Raw genomic sequence first — 19,063 nt, 5'->3', positions numbered from 1 at the left:
CAAATGTATCGTACGTAAAGTACAACGCGTCCAAAAAAAAAAATATCAGCTTCGCTGGGATACGTAGAAGCGTTCTCACAAATTGCTACCACACAAAGTGACAGAGGTCAGATTAGACAAAAAAAAAATGGCTTTCTGACAGGAAAATCAAGACAGGAGACTTTGTATTACACTGCTGTTATGGTATAAGATTGTATTGGCCTGTCAGCCATTGTTTTATGCAGCCCCAGTTCGACCAGTGCTGGGCTCGGACCAACCATCGCTTTTGTTATGAAGCCGTCGTGCCCGCCTCCTGACGGATGTGACAATTCCTCCTCACACGTTTTCCCGCCCAGACCCTCTCCCATAAAAGGACAATAGAGAAAGCGGGAAGAGTGACGTCACCGCCCTCATGCAAATGAGCTTGATTGAAGAGTAGCTGAGCGTGGGAACGGCGCAGGCGCAGTGGACGCTGGAATCATTTCTCTTCATTTTCTGCAACCACTTTGTGACCCGGGACGCTGCAACAGATAAAACAAAGTTCCAGTAAGTGCGTTGTAGGCGGTTTCTGTCGCGATATATCGCGTGTTAGCCTCTGGCGATAGTAGCTGTGCACGCTTTTGGCTGTTTGCATCCCTTGTGCATCGTGTTTCTCCTGTCCTGTCACTTGTAATGGTCGCACGTAACATTGTCGCACTGGGCAGAAGTCGCCTGTAAGTGTCTGTGGGGGGGGAGGGGATGGAGGTGCACGCTGCAGTGTCGGTGCCATGTGTCAGCGCTGCACGCTGCTTCCTCCATTGTTCACCTCATGGAGGTGCAGATGGCGCAGACTGTAGTGATGCCCGAGCTGGGGGGCGACATGACACCTAGTGCAGCAGAGGCTTGGGAAGAAGCATGCAATGCAACACATGTCATCCCGTGCAAGGAGTGCAAGCGTCTGAAAGTATGTACACCCCCTGATAGTGAGGCTGCACTGCTTAGCGTTGGGGGGAGGGGGTGTACTTGTAGTTCTGCAGGGATTTAGCCCTGTGGGTGGCCAGGCTGCTGCACAGGCAAAACAAAGGAATGCACAGAGCCCACCATGTCATCCCTGCCATGTAACTGCAGCTCCCCCACCACCATGTCATCCCTGCCATGTAACTGCAGCCCCCCCCCACCACCATGTCATCCCTGCCATGTAACTGCAGCCCCCCCCACCACCATGTCATCCCTGCCATGTAACTGCAGCCCCCCCCACCACCATGTCATCCCTGCCATGTAACTGCAGCCCCCCCCACCACCATGTCATCCCAGCAGTGTAGCTACAGCCCCCCCGTGTCATCCCTGCCATGTAACTGCAGCCCCCCCACCACCATGTCATCCCTGCCATGTAACTGCTGCAGCCCCCCCACCACCACCATGTCATCCCTGCCATGTAACTGCAGCCCCCCCCACCATGTCATGCCTGCCATGTAACTGCAGCCCCCCCCACCACCACCATGTCATCCCTGCCATGTAACTGCAGCCCCCCCACCACCACCACGTCATCCCTGCCATGTAACTGCAGCCCCCACCACCACCATGTCATCCCTGCCATGTAACTGCAGCCCCCCCACCACCATGTCATCCCTGCCATGTAACTGCAGCCCCCCCACCACCATGTCATCCCTGCCATGTAACTGCAGCCCCCCCACCACCATGTCATCCCTGCCATGTAACTGCAGCCCCCCCACCACCATGTCATCCCTGCCATGTAACTGCAGCCCCCCCACCACCATGTCATCCCTGCCATGTAACTGCAGCCCCCCCACCACCATGTCATCCCTGCCATGTAACTGCAGCCCCCCCACCACCACCACGTCATCCCTGCCATGTAACTGCAGCCCCCCCACCACCACCACCATGTCATCCCTGCCATGTAACTGCAGCCCCCCCACCACCACCACCATGTCATCCCTGCCATGTAACTGCAGCCCCCCCACCACCACCACCATGTCATCCCTGCCATGTAACTGCAGCCCCCCCACCACCACCACCATGTCATCCCTGCCATGTAACTGCAGCCCCCCCACCACCACCACCATGTCATCCCTGCCATGTAACTGCAGCCCCCCCACCACCACCACCATGTCATCCCTGCCATGTAACTGCAGCCCCCCCACCACCACCACCATGTCATCCCTGCCATGTAACTGCAGCCCCCCCACCACCACCACCATGTCATCCCTGCCATGTAACTGCAGCCCCCCCACCACCACCACCATGTCATCCCTGCCATGTAACTGCAGCCCCCCCACCACCACCACCATGTCATCCCTGCCATGTAACTGCAGCCCCCCCACCACCACCACCATGTCATCCCTGCCATGTAACTGCAGCCCCCCCACCACCACCACCATGTCATCCCTGCCATGTAACTGCAGCCCCCCCACCACCACCACCATGTCATCCCTGCCATGTAACTGCAGCCCCCCCACCACCACCACCATGTCATCCCTGCCATGTAACTGCAGCCCCCCCACCACCACCACCATGTCATCCCTGCCATGTAACTGCAGCCCCCCCACCACCACCACCATGTCATCCCTGCCATGTAACTGCAGCCCCCCCACCACCACCACCATGTCATCCCTGCCATGTAACTGCAGCCCCCCCACCACCACCACCATGTCATCCCTGCCATGTAACTGCAGCCCCCCCACCACCACCACCATGTCATCCCTGCCATGTAACTGCAGCCCCCCCACCACCACCACCATGTCATCCCTGCCATGTAACTGCAGCCCCCCCACCACCACCACCATGTCATCCCTGCCATGTAACTGCAGCCCCCCCACCACCACCACCATGTCATCCCTGCCATGTAACTGCAGCCCCCCCACCACCACCACCATGTCATCCCTGCCATGTAACTGCAGCCCCCCCACCACCACCACCATGTCATCCCTGCCATGTAACTGCAGCCCCCCCACCACCACCACCATGTCATCCCTGCCATGTAACTGCAGCCCCCCCACCACCACCACCACCATGTCATCCCTGCCATGTAACTGCAGCCCCCCCACCACCACCACCATGTCATCCCTGCCATGTAACTGCAGCCCCCCCACCACCACCACCATGTCATCCCTGCCATGTAACTGCAGCCCCCCCACCACCACCACCATGTCATCCCTGCCATGTAACTGCAGCCCCCCCACCACCACCACCATGTCATCCCTGCCATGTAACTGCAGCCCCCCCACCACCACCACCATGTCATCCCTGCCATGTAACTGCAGCCCCCCCACCACCACCACCATGTCATCCCTGCCATGTAACTGCAGCCCCCCCACCACCACCACCATGTCATCCCTGCCATGTAACTGCAGCCCCCCCACCACCACCACCATGTCATCCCTGCCATGTAACTGCAGCCCCCCCACCACCACCACCATGTCATCCCTGCCATGTAACTGCAGCCCCCCCACCACCACCACCATGTCATCCCTGCCATGTAACTGCAGCCCCCCCCACCACCACCACCATGTCATCCCTGCCATGTAACTGCTGCAGCCCCACCACCATGTCATCCAGCTACTGCCCCCCCCATATCATCCCTGCCATGTATCTGCAGCCCCCAGAGAGGTGTCCATGTGCTTTGCCAATAAAGCTGCAGATCTGTAACTGGATGCAATAGAATCCAACTCTGCATTCCTGGGCAACTCCATTAAATCCAAATTTAGAGGGACACGCATCGATGATTGATTACATCCGTCACTCCGGGCCTGTGCATGCCGGGCGCCACCTCCTCTTGCTTCATTAGCGTTCCCGGCGCCTGCGCTGTAAGTTCGAAGGGCAGCGCAACTGCACATACCCGGAAAAAAACTTACAGCGCAGGCGCCGGGAACGCTAATGAAGCAAGAGGAGGCAGCGCACACAGGTCCGGAGTGACGTCTGATTAGGGGGAAAAGACCCGCCCCCGGGACGGTTTCACGGTATGAGGGGCACATTTTATTAGTGTTTTATTTCAGCGTGTGCACAGAGCATAACTAAGGCTACGTTCACATTTGCGTTGTGCGCCGCTGCGTCGGCGACGCAACGCACGCAAAAACGCTGCATTTTGCGACGCATGTGTCCTTTTTTACCAAAATTTGGACGAAAAAAAATGCAACTTGTTGCGTTTTCTGCGCCCAACGCTTGCGGCAAAAAAAACGCATGCGTCGCACAACGCAGCACCACGCATGTCCATGCGTCCCCCATGTTAAATATAGGGGCGCATGACGCATGCGGCGCCGCAGCGTTTCCCGACGCTGCGTCGGGAAACGCTAATGTGAACGTTGCCTAAGAGCCACCTTGTCAGAATGCAGCATTAGTGCTGCGCAAGATGGCTCTTTTAGTTACAAACGCTTGAGGGGGTGACAGGTTCCCTTTAAGATATAGAATATTTAGAGAGGCGGGTATCTTTCTCTCTTTTTTTTTTTATTTTATTTTTTTCCCCTTTTGTGGGGGTGGTGTCTGTGCTTTTAAGACCACTTGAAAAACTTCCTATTTGGTTCAATCCAATTTTCCAATTTGCTAAACCCCTCCACCCCCCACCCCCTTTTTTTTTTTTTTTTCCTGGTTTTGGAAAGTAATTGGTGGAGGAGCTGTGTGTTGTTTCCTTAAAGGGGCTGTCCAGTTAATAAGTTATCTGCAGGATGGGTTGGAACTAGTAATGAGCGAACGTGATCGAATAAGGTGTTTTCTGAGCATCCTCGGGTGCTAACGGAGTGTCTTCAGCGTGCTCGAAAAAATGTCTGAGTCTCTGTCTGCATGTCTCTCAGCTGTTCGACAGTTGTGGCGACTCGAGCATAGTGTTTGAGCATGCCAAAGACACTCAGTTGGTACATGAGCATGCTCAGATAACGCCTTATCCCAGCACGTTCTGTCATCAATGTGACTTATTGGTTGGAAGAGGGTGGGGGGCTCAGTGCTGTCGATCAGGAAACTTTTTATCTCCATTACAAGATGACACGGTAGGTTGGATGCCTCAGCGTCTCTCCACTTGTTACCTATGGGGCTGCTGAAAAAGTGCACCACTTAGCAACCCCATGGTTGGGAAAACAGTTGGGTTATGTGCACTGACGCTCAATTTTAAGGTCCCGTTCACACGTTCAGTATTTGATCAGTATTTGTAAGCCAAAACAGGAGTGGAACAATAGGAAGTAAAGTGTGTATGTGTATATATATATATATATATATATATATATATATATATATATATATATATGTTCACCATTTCTGCATTTTTTTTCACCCACCCCTGGTTTTGACTTGTAAAATACTGAACCTGTGAAGTTGGCCCAACATGGAGATAAGTGCCCCGTTTTGCACATCGGTGCAGGACACCCTCCCCCCTCAATCATCAAATTATCACCTATACTGATGATAACTTTACGACCCCTTGTAAGGCAGGTTTCTCCTGGAATTGGCTTCAAATTCTGACACCTCAGATCAAAAGGCTGCCCAAAATACAAACTCCTCCAATGCTACGTTCTTGCCGTTTTTGAAGCGGATCTGCTTTAAAATAAATGTCAAAAATGTCAAACTGAACCTAGCGCAAATCCTCTTAAAAATAATAAAAATATATATATTAGTCCCACTGAGCCACTGGTTTGCTGCTTTGCGGTCTGCTTCTTAAAATGGCATACATAGTTAGGCTAGGTCGGCATGAAGATCAGTGTTGCCATACATCTAACGATCGTCATGGGGTCGCATTGTGATGGCAACACGGGCATCACAAAATAAATCCAAACCTGTTGGATTTTTGGCTGCCGATTGATCGATCGTGTCTGACCTGATATGGAAAGGTCCTCTTGTGTGGTGACGGATGCATTGCTCAGATTCCTTTAGTAATGGCTCATCCCTTGCTGCTTGTGTAAGATGACATCTTGATGGCTGATCTTTTGTTCCTTGTACTGATTTTTCTTTTTTTTTTTTTTTCTGGGGTTAGATTGATGTTGGCCACATGTCAAGCTGTCAGGTCATGGCATCTGTGGTCATGTTGGTCACATCGTTATGTGTCAGTGGTCATAGCGATGATGACCCAAACCGCACACAAATCCTTTATCCTGCTCATCTTACTCATAGACTATTCTCAGCGTCAGGAGGCTGACAAAAAGGCACCACATTTAAGTGGTGGCTGTGGTCTTATTGACATTGAAACTAGTTCACAACTTCTAACCACATGTAAACCTTACTCTGATCATTGCAACAAAAACAAACATCTCCATGGACTAAGTTAGTGGAAAAGCTACCAGCATTTATGGCCTAGGATAAAAGAAAGGGTCAACCACAACCAAAGATTATCCTTGTATTCATCAACCTCAGATCAGTGGAGACCTGAGACGCCACTGTTGCATGAAATACATAGCAGGGACCCAACAGCGCCTGCATGATCTAGTGGCCGTTCTTGAGTATAGCAGCGCGGCTATTATTGAAGCAAATGGGAGCTGGTCTGCAGAACATAACGTGTCGGAGCCTCAACGATCTGATATCGATGATTCAAAATAATCAATATCTTAGTCTAAGACAACCCCATCATTATTTGATTCCCTTTTGCTCCAATGTAGAAGAAAGGGCTAATATCGTCCTGGTGGTCTATGGAGCAATAATGGGATTACTCCCTGGTGACCGATATTGGTATAATGGGGTTTATGTTAATGAATAATGTTTATGAATGAGTGAGTAGGTTTTGTGTTGTTACCAGGTCAAATGTGGTAATATTTTACTTTTTTATTACACAAATTATTTTTTTTAATCCGACACTCTGTTCCAGAAATATGGGCCCTCTTATTTAGTGAAAATTTTAGTGCTTACCTAGAAGGCGTTGCTTACAAGGTAATTATGCAAAGCAGCCTAAAGACACACCCGAGAGGATCCTATGAACAACACTCCTTTGTACATACCAAAAAGAATCAACACTGTATTAAAAGAAAAAAAGCCATATAACTGGAACTATTGAGTAAAACAGCAACAATAAAAACATTAATAAAATACACACTTTTGACATGGTGACAGGTCCTCTTTGAAGGTAATCTGTCAGAAAGATCAACCCTCCTAAGCCATCTATATGGGAATGCTGGCCATAAGAAGCTGAATAAAATGGTATCTTGATATATGTAATCCGGTGTCTTAATCCAGATTTTCATTAACATGTAAATTTAGATCTATGGATGGGACATGGGTATCCTTAAGAATCTGCCTCCAGAACTTATTTTAATTAAAAGGGGTGTTGGCCGTTCCAGACATGACTGACAGTCTACTCTCCTGATCTACATGTCTCACACTGGTAATGCTCCCTGGAGGCAGATTCACAGGGAGATCTATGTCCAGCCCATAGATCTTAACGGCTCATTTACATATTAAGAAAAATCTGAAAGATGACATTGAATCGCAGATATCAAGGTCTCATTTTATTAAACTTCCTATGACCTGTATGCTCGTAGAGAAAACTAAGGAGGGTTGATCATACTGACAGATTCCCTTTAAGCAATTTGGGGCCCTTGTCCAAATCTATGATACAAGAACTTGTAGCCGTAGATCTTTCTTTATAAATTGTGGGTCCATAGATCGTGCTAGAGGTTCCTACACGCATTTCTCATCTGTGATCTTCAATTAACGTCATTAACTCGAAACCGATGGAGCCCTGAAGGCTCAGGAGCTCATCCAGTCTTACTTTTCCTCTGATCCAGGGCTTTGATCTCCTCCTATGATGCCATGTGAAGCTTCTGTGGCTTATGAGATATTATATAGAACCTGAAGACCACACAATATTAAACTGGTATATCTGGTGGTCTGGAAAGAACTGTAACCTCGGAGTATATATCTCTCATTATAGATGCCTTATATATTGGATTTCATGGGGTTGTGTCCTGTCCTTTCCTCTGGCTCTTTCTGGCAGTTTCTCACATTAAGGCCATGTGCACACGTTGAGGTTTTTTAAGCTCAGTATTTGTAAACCATAACCAGGAGTGGGCAAAAAAGTAGAGAAGTGGTGACGTGTTTCTATTATACTTTTCCTTTTTTTCTTACAAATACTCGACGTGTGCACGTAGTCTAAGAGAACATAACACACTTCCCTCCGGACAACGCCATGTATGTAGTAGAGTCTTCAATTTGACTGAAATGAACCCTTTTCTTACTCTTTTTTAGCTTGTCCCAATCCAGGGGAAGGAAATAAAATGATTGGATTTTACAAACCAAAGACCTACAGAAGTTCCAGGGGCTGCTGCATCTGCAAAGTCAAATCCTCCAGCAGCCGATTTACGGACAGCAAGCGCTATGAGGGCGAATTCCAGAATTGTTTTGGGTAAGAACATCGTTTTGCTGGTTTGTATGTTTGGTGTAATGGTGCTTGACTAAATGTGCCTTCGTCAGCCAGTGTGTCGTTCAACAAGAGCTGGATGGTTCATGGTTTATTCCTATCTTCATAAATGGATATTGTCGGATAGGTCTTGTAATTACAATATATTGGTTATCCGTATCAAAATGTTCAGTTGTTGAACAGACAATGGTCCACCCGTGGATTTTGGCCGGATTATTTTAGATATGCGGATGGTGGATCGAAACACATTGGAAGTTCTCTCGTTTTGACGCTATAGAATCTAAATTTGCTGTAACTAATAGAGAGTTCTTCCAGTTTGATGGAATTTGAGAGGCTTTGTAAGAACGTCACGTCAACTAAAGGGGTTAATATCTGATAGTTACAGGATCTTGGGTTCTCCTCGGACAGGCCCACTCCTTGAACCTTCCTCATATGATTAGATGTGAGTCTCTCCTGGGTAGGGTGCGGTCTCCCCAAAGATGGCAGAACATATGGGAGCAGCCGAATCCTATAAATATGAAATTTTGATGTTTTGGTATCCCTCTCCGGAGCTCCTTCACAGACTGAACCATCAGCTCCCAGATGTTTGCGGGCGTTGTTGCTCAGCATTTGGGTTCTCAGTTCCACATTTTCTGAGCTTGCCCTGGGCTTGCTGGACTTTGGGGAAAACCCTAATGCAAAAGGTTCTTTATGTAGGGGTTGAGCTGGACCCTGCTACATACCTACTAAATGTTTCTCCTAGAAGAATGAGGAGGAATTCGACCAGGCTGCTGTTACATTTGGTTGCCCTTCATTGAAGACAGACTACTTCCCCCTTTTATCAGAAGTTATTGGATAAAATAGCTGACATCCGCAGGATGGAACACATTGACAACCTTATCGAATGCGAGATTGGACAGATTTGAGACCGTCTGGGCTCCCTGGGATTATTTTGGGGCCCAAAGCAAGAGTTGGGATCATGTTGGTTTTTGAACAGGTTTCTTCTTCCCTATGTGTGTCTAGTCTTATTTAGTGTTGTGGTTTTATAAGAATCGTAATGGGGATGGAGTCTCCTTATCGTGGCATCAATTATAACATCTGTTGGACTTTCTTTTTTCTGTTCTATTGCACAATATGTTTTGATGCCACTAGGAGGAAACATCTTCCAATAGTTTATTTTCATTTTACTAAATTCTTTCTGATCCTCTAATTTGTAAGCCAAATTTTGATTGTTTTGTCTTATTTCTGATTGTAAAATTTAATAAATATTGGTTATTAAAATAGGATTCCTGTATATTACTTTAACCTAACAGGTGTTTGTTTTGTTTTTTTTTCTTCTCCTTTCTGTCCGGCCTACCCATCGTCCTTACAGCCTTCGAGAAATGCGTACCGGTGATATCTGCAACGCTTGTGTCCTATTGGTAAAGAGATGGAAGAAACTTCCGTCTGGCTCCAAGAAAAACTGGAATCATGTATGTGTCGTCTTCTTTATTTTACTTAATTTTTTTTTTTTTTTTTCAGCATTAGCCGCTCCTAGGGGAGCTAGATGCATAGCGTAGGCAGATATGTTTCACCACTCCGTCATGTCTGTTTTAGTAAATATTAGTATTCCTCATAAAATACCAATTCTGAAACTTTTCTCTTAATTCTGTGTCGTTTCTTTGAATATTCCTTTCAAATTTATGAATAAATTGACAATTTTGGGGTTGTGACCGTACAGTCTGAAACTTTCCAACTATTGCTGACACGCACACCGTTTTGACAAGAAGAATGGTGACGCCCATTTGTAATTTATTCATAATGTTTCAGGAGGAATAACAGGAACATGTTACCGTAAATATTTAGTGCTGTTTTTAAGGTATGACACTTTGACTGTAATAGGGGTTGTGCGTCTTACTTTTGTGTGGGGTTTACATAGAAATAAATTGACGGTAGCCTAGTATGAATTGTCCATGTGACCATGCTTTGCTTTTTTTTTTTTTTTCATGTAGGTTGTAGATGCTCGTGGCGGTACCAACCTAAAAGCTCTGCGAATCCGGCCTAAACGGCTCCGAATGCTGGCTGCGCAGAGGATGAAGAATAGAAAGGTCTTAAAGATGAAAAAAAGCCTTTGTAAGATATTTTATTCTAATTTTTTTTTTTTTTTTTTTTTTTTGAGGGGGGTATTGCCATAATTCTTCAGTTTGTATTTACTACATTTTTTGCAGTCTGACCAATAGTGTTTTTTGTTTGATTCCCCCCCCTCCCCCCCACAGATTCTGTGGCGCACAGCACTGCTTCCAGTACATCACCCACACACTCCTCCTCCTCTTGTAGCAACCACTCCGATACAGAAACTGACACTGAATTCCACACCGCTTCCAGCAGGAACTCCACGTTCTCCTTCCTGGATCCAACATACTGGAAAAGGTAACGGGCCTGCATTCTTAGGCTATGTGCCCACGTTGCAGAAATGCTGCGGAAATGTCCGCAGCATTTCCGCAACTCCCTGCCGCAGGTAAAACGCATGCGGAATTCGAATGCATTTTCCAAGTGATTTTGAAGCATCGCTTGGAAAAGAGATTGACAGGTTGGTCAAGCATAGTGCTTGGCAAGTGTCACTAACTTTTTAGTATTGATGCTGCCTATGCATGTTAAAAATAATTTAAAAAAAATATGATTATTCTCACCTTCCGACGGCCCCCGATCTCAGTGGCGCTCCTGGTATGATCCGTTCCCAATGATGCTTTGTGCGAAGGACCTTTGTGACGTCCCGGCCACGTGACCGATGTCATCTCAGGTGTTTCGTGCAATGCATCCCTGAGAACGGAAGCCGCCGCTGTGAGCCGGGAGGGCTTTGGGGGCCATCAGAAGGTAAGTATATCCCTATTTTATTTTATTATTATTATTAGTATATGGTTCCCAGAGCCTGGAGGAGAGTCTCCTCTCCTCCAGGCTGGGTACCATCCGCACATGAAGCACTCACTTAACGCATGGTGGGTATAGCCACATGCGTAAAGTGAGCGTTTCAGTGCAATCCTATGGCGGCGGAATTGCTGCGATTCCACAGAAATAAAGAACATGCTGCGGATTTTACCGCTATACGATTCCGCAGCAGGAAAATCCGCAGCATGGGTACAGCAACTGCGGAATGCCATAGGATTGCATGGGAATGCGTTTGTTTGTTTTTTAGTGTCTCTGCTGCGGCAGAAACACATAAAAAAAAGCAACGTGGGCACACAGCCTAACACTACCGCTTGCCTGACGGTAATAATCATCAGCCTTTGCATATTATGTATATATTTTTATTTATTTTTGTTTTTACTTAAGTATTACCCCCCCCTTTCCATTTCAGGCAAAAAGTTTGCTGTGGGATAATCTACAAAGGCCGCTATGGTGAAATACTCATCGACGCCCAACAGTACAAACCTTGCTGCAGTAATAAGAAAACAGAGGAAAGCGAGAACAGATGAGCAGGTTACCGCGATGTGTAACACTACCTATTCAGGGGCAGGGTCTATACTGTTAATGCACCACTTTATTTTGTTGTATTTTTATGCAGTTTTTTGTGTATGTAGATATAAAAAAATATATATTTAAGACGTTTATAATGTGTTTGAGGCCATTCCCCTGTTATGTTATTTTTATATAATGGTTTGCCAGTTACCACTTTTATTTTATTGATTTTTAAATGGACTGTGATGCAAATTCCCCACCCCGAACTGGATGAGGTGTATAGAAACCATCAACTCTTATAGCTTGTACTGGGATCTTCGTGGAGTTTTCAGAGTGACTTTTGGTGAGGACCCGTGACGTTCTTATAGACACGACTACTCAGGACGACATTGGACGTGCCTTTTCCTTGTTGCCTTAAACTGGCTATGCATTCCTAACTTTTTTTTTTTTAATTCCTTCTACACTCTATGGATGACCTGTTTGTTCAACCAAAGTCTGAATTGTGGTTTTGTTTTTTTAACTTCCCTTCCCATGTTTAAAAAAAAAAAAAAAAACTCAAAAAATGAGATTTAAAATGAAGAGAAATTTTGTATAAACAGATTAAATTTTTTATTTCAGTATTTTATATATTTTCCCTATCGACCGGTTATGATGAGAAGGCAAGGACTGTGGTATACCTCTAGCAATCATTACTATATGCAATATTTTGGCCTAGAAGGCCATTTTCACGGGCAGCGGATTCGGTGCATAGACGAAAATCTGTTTATTACATGTGACTACATTTTGTTTCTTTAGTGGGGGACATATAGACATATAAACTTTATTTTTTTTGGCAACAAATCTACCACATGTGAAACCTTATAGTATTGTGGTGTGGTGGTTTTTGTTTTTTTGTTTTTCTTCACAGCATGAGACCAACTGCTTTACTGCACAGCTGTTTTGAATTGTTGCCCATAGCAACCAGATACCTGACCAGTTTCTCTTAGAACACATTCCGATGGCCGTAATACCTCGCACACTTCACGTGAACTGACCTTCGATCACCATAGGGTTTTATGATGATCTAGGTTTAGTCCATTTGAGCCGTGGGGCTGGATTTGGGGTTTTCTAGCCTTTATTATGGCTATCTGAATAAATCCATAAACGACATGTGTATGTATGAAGATCTGATATGTATATATGTTTTTGTTTTCCATTTACTCCCCCCTGATGTTCAGCGGGAACGATATTATGTTGACCTGCTTCAGGTCAGTAAGCTACATGGTAAAAATGTTATCCTTTACTGACAGACTTGTATATTTTAGTCACTTGTAGGCTGTGACTGCAGCCAATTTTGTACAGGCCCGTCTAGTTTAAAAAAAAAAAAAAAAAAAAAAAAACAAACATGGCTGCCTCTGCTATGTAAAGTGACTCTGGTGTGCAGAAGTCAATATTATCAGAGCATGAATGGTTTTATCTCCTTGGGGAGAGACTACTCTGGCATCAGCTTTTCTTCCCTGAGAACTAAAAGATTGCGCATGTTGCTTTTCAACATGCCCGATCGTGATCTCCTCTAACATGTCGTCGGGGGGAACTTTTAAGGTGCATTGAGGCAAACCGTATAAATCGGACCACAATGCACGGTGTGGTCGGTGGTAAAGACGAGCAAACCTAAATTTAAAGGTTCGGGGTTCGTACCGAACGGTTGGTATCCTGGAAGTCCATTAGTAATGTTCGGAGTTCCAGGAAAAGTGTTGCAGAATAACTCCCCTCCCCCACCCAAATCATCATTGGTTTTGATAACAGAACTTCCAAGGGTCTGCTCATCCCTAGCCGGCGGGTCTCCTGACACGAGGGCGATAACTACATAAAAGTATATGAAGTTGTCACTTTCCTGTCGGGAGACCCGCCGGCCACTGTGTGGATTTTGGTCCGATCTCGGTTGTCTCAATGCACCCTAATGTTTATGGCCGACTGCGCACTCCTTCAGACAGACTGACCCTACTTTAACCCTTTTATCCCTCGGATACCTCAAGCAAACTATATAGTTTGTGGGCAGCTAATTGTGAATAGGGCAAACTGGAAAAATTTCTATTTCGATGTGATGCTTTGTGTATTTATAATTATGATACCTGTAGCATATATTTGTGGTTTTATACTCGGTTTGTGTTTTTTTTTTTTTTTTTTATTTTTTATAATGTTTTGTAATAAAAACTTTGGTTAATAATTTTGGTGTCGTTTTGTGGATAAGGGGGGAAAACGTGGATTTTTATCGGTGAACAATGCCCATGGGTTGTCAGGTATTGCTGCGTGGGGCTGTTATTATTAAATCTATTAGTAAAATGATAAAAAATCATCCTTGCCAGATTTCAGGGTCTGTATATGGTCTAGAATGCCCTGACTGTCTGGGTCTCCTGACCCTAAATTGTTGCCGCGGTCCGAAAACCGATTGTGGAAAAAGCTCTGCGTTATTCCGCCTCTGCTCCCCTGTTATCCGGATGAGTCCAGTGATTGCCACCTCTTGTTCTCCCCGAGCAAACTGAAACCAAAAGTGAATGAGGCCTAAATCACACTCATTACCAAGTGTACACTCCTGATTAAAGATTGACCTAAATGGTTTCCTCCGAAAGTAAGAGATGGCTCTTTTATGGGTTTTGCAGTGTAAACCAATGTCCTGGTTAGCTGGTGGAAATGCCTTCAATTTAGATATACGTTGAGTAGGGGTGAGTAATGTTTGCAGTTGTGGAGGCCACTTGCTGGCATTGGGAGTCATGGGTCAGGCAATGCTTCCTGGGGTAAAAAGATACGTAAATTACCGTAGCTCTCCATCAGGAAAAAGACTTCAGTCTCTAGTGTCATCTACTTCCTGCAACATGAGACCCTTTTCCATGGGGGGGGAAAGCTAATTTCCTTACCTTTTCACAGGGAGCATTGCCTGGCCTATAAAATGCCTTAGAACAGCGTGCGGTGAAGCGGTAACTATGGATTGAGATATCGGTCTTCTATGTTTTGCAAATGTTTTGGTCTTTATCAAGAGGGCAGAGCTTACAGGGTAATAAGGCAGAAAAGCCAAAAGACGCCCCCAGGGAATCCAGTGAGCCACGTCCCCTTGCTATAGAAAGGGTTATATCCCTGGCACTGTATGGCAGATATTAAAATATTATTTTTTTTATTTTACATATTGTGCTCCCCATAAGGTCATAAAAGACTTTTTTTTTTTTGGGGTGGGGGGAGCATTTAAATTTTTTCATTTAATTTCCCCTGTAACTGAGACTAATACATTGGACCCAGTTAGAAGGGAAATGCAGCAGAGCTGTCTGTCTCCTATGACCCAGCGGGTCCTGCTCCCTCCTTATATACAGTGATCACATAACTTCTGTGGACGGAGGAAGAATTGATCAATCTCTTCAATCGCACGTAAGTACATTTTATTTTAAGCAAGCAGGACAATCCCTTTAACACCTTCACGACATGCGCCGTACTAGTACCGGCGCATGTCGTGTCTCCCACTTTGATGTGGGCTCCGGCGATGAGCCCTCATCAAAGTCGAGACATGTCAGCTGTTTTGTACAGCTGACATGTGCGCGCAATAGCGGCAGGTGGAATCGCGTTCCACCCGCCGCTATTAACTAGTTAAATGCCGCTGTCAAACACTGACAGCGGCATTTAACTAGCGCTTCCGGCCATGCCGGAAATGCGTGCATTGCCAACCCCGTCACATGATCGGGGGTCAGCAATGCGTCGCCATAACAACCAGAGGTCTCCTTGAGTCCTCTATGGTTGTTGATGCCAGATTCCTATGAGCGCCACCCTGTGGTCGGTGCTCTTAGCAGTGCAGTAATTCTATATAGAGACGATCTGAGCTTCGCCTCTATGTATCAGAACCAATCAGGCTATACCAACTTCTAGTCTCCCATGAAACCTATTATAGCATGGCAAAAGTTTAAAAAAAAAAAAAAAAATGTTTAACCCCTTACCGGCATTGGACGTACTATACCGTCCGATGCCGGCTCCCCTGCTTTGATGCAGGGCTCCGCGGTGAGCCCGCACCAAAGCCGGGACATGTCAGCTGTTTTGAACAGCTGACATGTGCCCGTAATAGGCACGGGCAGAATCGCGATCTGCCCGCACCTATTAACTAGTTAAATGCCGCTGTCAAACGCAGACAGCGGCATTTAACTACCGCTTCCTGCCGGGCGCCCGGAAATGATGTCATCGCCGACCCCCGTCACATGATCGGGGGTCGGCGATGCATCTCCATTGTAACCATAGAGGTCCTTGAGACCTCTATGGTTACTGATCGCCGGTGGCTGTGAGCGCCACCCTGTGGTCGGCGCTCACAGCACACCTGCAATTCTGCTACATAGCAGCGAACAGCAGATCGCTGCTATGTAGCAGAGGCGATCGGGTTGTGCCAGCTTCTAGCCTCCCATGGAGGCTATTGAAGCATGGCAAAAGTAAAAAAAAAAAAGTTGAAAAAAATATAAAAGTTTAAATCACCCCCCTTTCGCCCCAATCAAAATAAATCAATAAAAAAATATAAAATCTACGCATATTTGGTATCGCCGCGCTCAGAATCGCCCGATCTATCAACTAAAAAAAAGCATTAACCTGATCGCTAAACAACGTAGCGGGAAAAAAATTAGAAACGCCAGAATTACGTTTTTTTGGTCGCCGTGACATTGCATTTAAATGCAATAACGGGCGATCAAAAGAACGTATCTGCACCAAAATGCTATCATTAAAAATGTCATCTCGGCACGCAAAAAATAAGCTTTCAACCGACCCCAGATCATGAAAAATGGAGACGCTACGGGTATCGGAAAATAGCGCAATTTTTTTTTTTTTTTTAGCAAAGTTTGGAATTTTTTTTCACCACTTAGGTAAAAAATAACCTAGTCATGTTTGGTGTCTATGAACTCGTAATGACCTGGAGAATCATAATGGCAGGTCATTTTAAGCATTTAGTGAACTTAGCAAAAAAGCCAAGCAAAAAACAAGTGTGGGACTGCACTTTTTTTGCAATTTCACCGCACTTGGAATTTTTTTCCCGTTTTCTAGTACACGACATGGTAAAACCAATGGTGTCGTTCAAAAGTTCAACTCGTCCCCCAAAAAATAAGCCCTCACATGGCCAAATTGACGGAAAAATAAAGTTATGGCTCTGGGAAGGAGGGGAGGGAAAAACAAAAAATCCCACGGTCATGAAGGGGTTAAATATAAAATATTCTTTCGCCCCATTCAAAATAAAACAATTAAAAAAAAAAAAAATCAAACATACACATTTGGTATCGCCGCGTTCAGAATCGCCCAATCTATAAAAAGAAAAAGGATTACCGTATATACTCGAGTATAAGCCGACCCGAGTATAAGCCGACCCCCCTAATTTTGCCACAAAAAACTGGGAAAACCTATTGACTTGAGTATAAGCCTAGGGTGGAAATGCAGCATTTACCGGTGAATTTCAAAAACAAAAATAGATCATTATTTCCCCATAGCTGTGCCATATAGTGCTCTGCACTGTTCATATTCCCCCTTGGCTGTGCCCCATACAGTGCTCTGCACTGTTATTATTATTATTTATTGTTATAGCGCCATTTATTCCATGGCGCTTTACATGTGAGGAGGGGTATGCATAATAAAAACAAGTACAATAATCTTAAACAATACAAGTCACAACTGGTACAGGAGGAGTGAGGACCCTGCCCGCGAAGGCTCACAATCTACAAGGGATGGGTGAGAATACAGTAGGTGAGGATAGAGCTGGTCATGCAGCGGTTTGGTCGATTGGTGGTAGCTGCAGGTTGTAGGCTTGTCGGAAGAATCCATACTCGCCTCTCTTGCTTGCAGCTCCCAGCGTCCGGTCCCGGCGTCTCCATCTTCCCGGCGTCTCTGCTCTGACTGATCAGGCAGAGGGCGCCGCGCACACTATATGCGTCATCGCGCCCTCTGACCTGAACAGTCAGAGCGGAGCGACGCAGGGAAGATGGAGCGGCGCCCGGCGGCTGGAGCGTGGACAGGTGACTATTACATACTTACCTGGTCCCGACGTCCCGCTCCCTCTGCCTGTCACAGCTGGTCTTCGGTGCCGCAGATTCTTTATCAGCGGTCACCGGCACCGCTGATTAGAGAAATGAATAGGCGGCTCCGCCCCTATGGGAGGTGGAGCCGCCTATTCATTTTTCTAATGAGCGGTCCCACGTGACCGCTGAAGAGGGGAAGAAGCTGCAGCACAGAAGCCCGTGGGACGGCAGGGACAGCGCGAGGATCGCTGGGACTAGGTAAGTATACCTCAGCGCCCTCACCCCCTCACCCGCCGACCCCACCGCTACCGTGAGTCGAGTATAAGCCGAGAGGGGCACTTTCAGCCCAAAAATTTGGGCTGAAAATCTCGGCTTATACTCGAGTATATACGGTAACCTGATAGCAAAAAGGCGTTGCGAGAAAAAAATTCAAAACAGAATTACGTTTTTTTGGTCGCCGCGACATTGCATTAAAATGCAATAACGGGCGATCAAAAGATCGTATTTGCAACAAAAGTGGTATCATTAAAAATACCAGCTCGGCATGCAAAAAATAAGCCCTCACCCAACCAAAGATCACAAAAAATGGAGACGCTACGGGTATTGGAATATTGTGCAATTTTTTTTTTTCCACCACTTAGATAAAAAATAACTTGGACATGTTTGGGGTCTATGAACTCGTAATGACCTGGAGAACCATAATGTCAGGTCAGTTTTAGCATTTAGTGAACCTAGCAAAAAAGCCAAACAAAAAAACAGTGTGGGATTGCACTTTTTGTTTTGCAATTTCACCGCACTTGGATTTTTTTTCTCCCATTTTCTTGTACAAGACATGGTAAAACCATTGGTGACGTTATACATCGTCTCACGATAAACAAGCCCTCACATGGCCATATTGATGGGGAAAAATAAAAGTTATGACTCTGGGAAGGAGGGGAGCGAAAAACAAAAACGCAAAAACGAAAAATGGCCGCGTCTTGAAGGGCTTAGGCTACGTTCACATTAGCATTTTGCGTGTTTGCGTCGGGCGACGCAGCGGCAACGCATGCGTCATGCACCCCTATATTTAACATGGGGGACGCATGGACATGCGTTGTGCTGCGCTGTGCGACGCATGCGTTTTTTTTGCCGCAAGCGTCGGGCGCAGGAAACGCAACAAGTTGCATTTTTCTTGCGTCCAAATTTCGGCAAAAAAGGACGCATGTGTCGCAAAATGCAGCGTTTTTGCGTGCGTTTTTATTTGCGTGTTGCGTCGCTATTCTCACTTATGACCACATGGTGGTGCTGTTTAGCCTCCCCCCAAAAAATAAGGTAAAAACAAAAGTTTTCTGAAGAATAGAGC

At 46.0% G+C, this 19,063-nt stretch overlaps 1 protein-coding gene across 1 annotated transcript; it reads left to right on the top strand.

Moving 5' to 3' along the window:
- The first annotated feature begins 411 nt into the window (after positions 1–411).
- Positions 412–13,102, top strand: SINHCAF (SIN3-HDAC complex associated factor). The gene is made up of 6 exons (XM_069763281.1): positions 412–525; positions 8,134–8,290; positions 9,657–9,756; positions 10,276–10,396; positions 10,540–10,693; positions 11,619–13,102. Exons 2-6 carry the CDS (start codon positions 8,163–8,165, stop codon positions 11,734–11,736), a joined length of 621 nt encoding a protein of 206 aa, XP_069619382.1. The 5' UTR covers positions 412–525; positions 8,134–8,162; the 3' UTR covers positions 11,737–13,102.
- The last annotated feature ends 5,961 nt before the right edge of the window (positions 13,103–19,063 follow it).

The sequence above is a fragment of the Ranitomeya imitator genome, chromosome 4, assembly GCF_032444005.1.
Source record: "Ranitomeya imitator isolate aRanImi1 chromosome 4, aRanImi1.pri, whole genome shotgun sequence".
Taxonomy (NCBI): domain Eukaryota; kingdom Metazoa; phylum Chordata; class Amphibia; order Anura; family Dendrobatidae; genus Ranitomeya; species Ranitomeya imitator.
The sequence above is the reverse complement of the archived record's forward strand: the minus strand, read 5'-3'. Positions and strand labels throughout refer to the sequence as shown.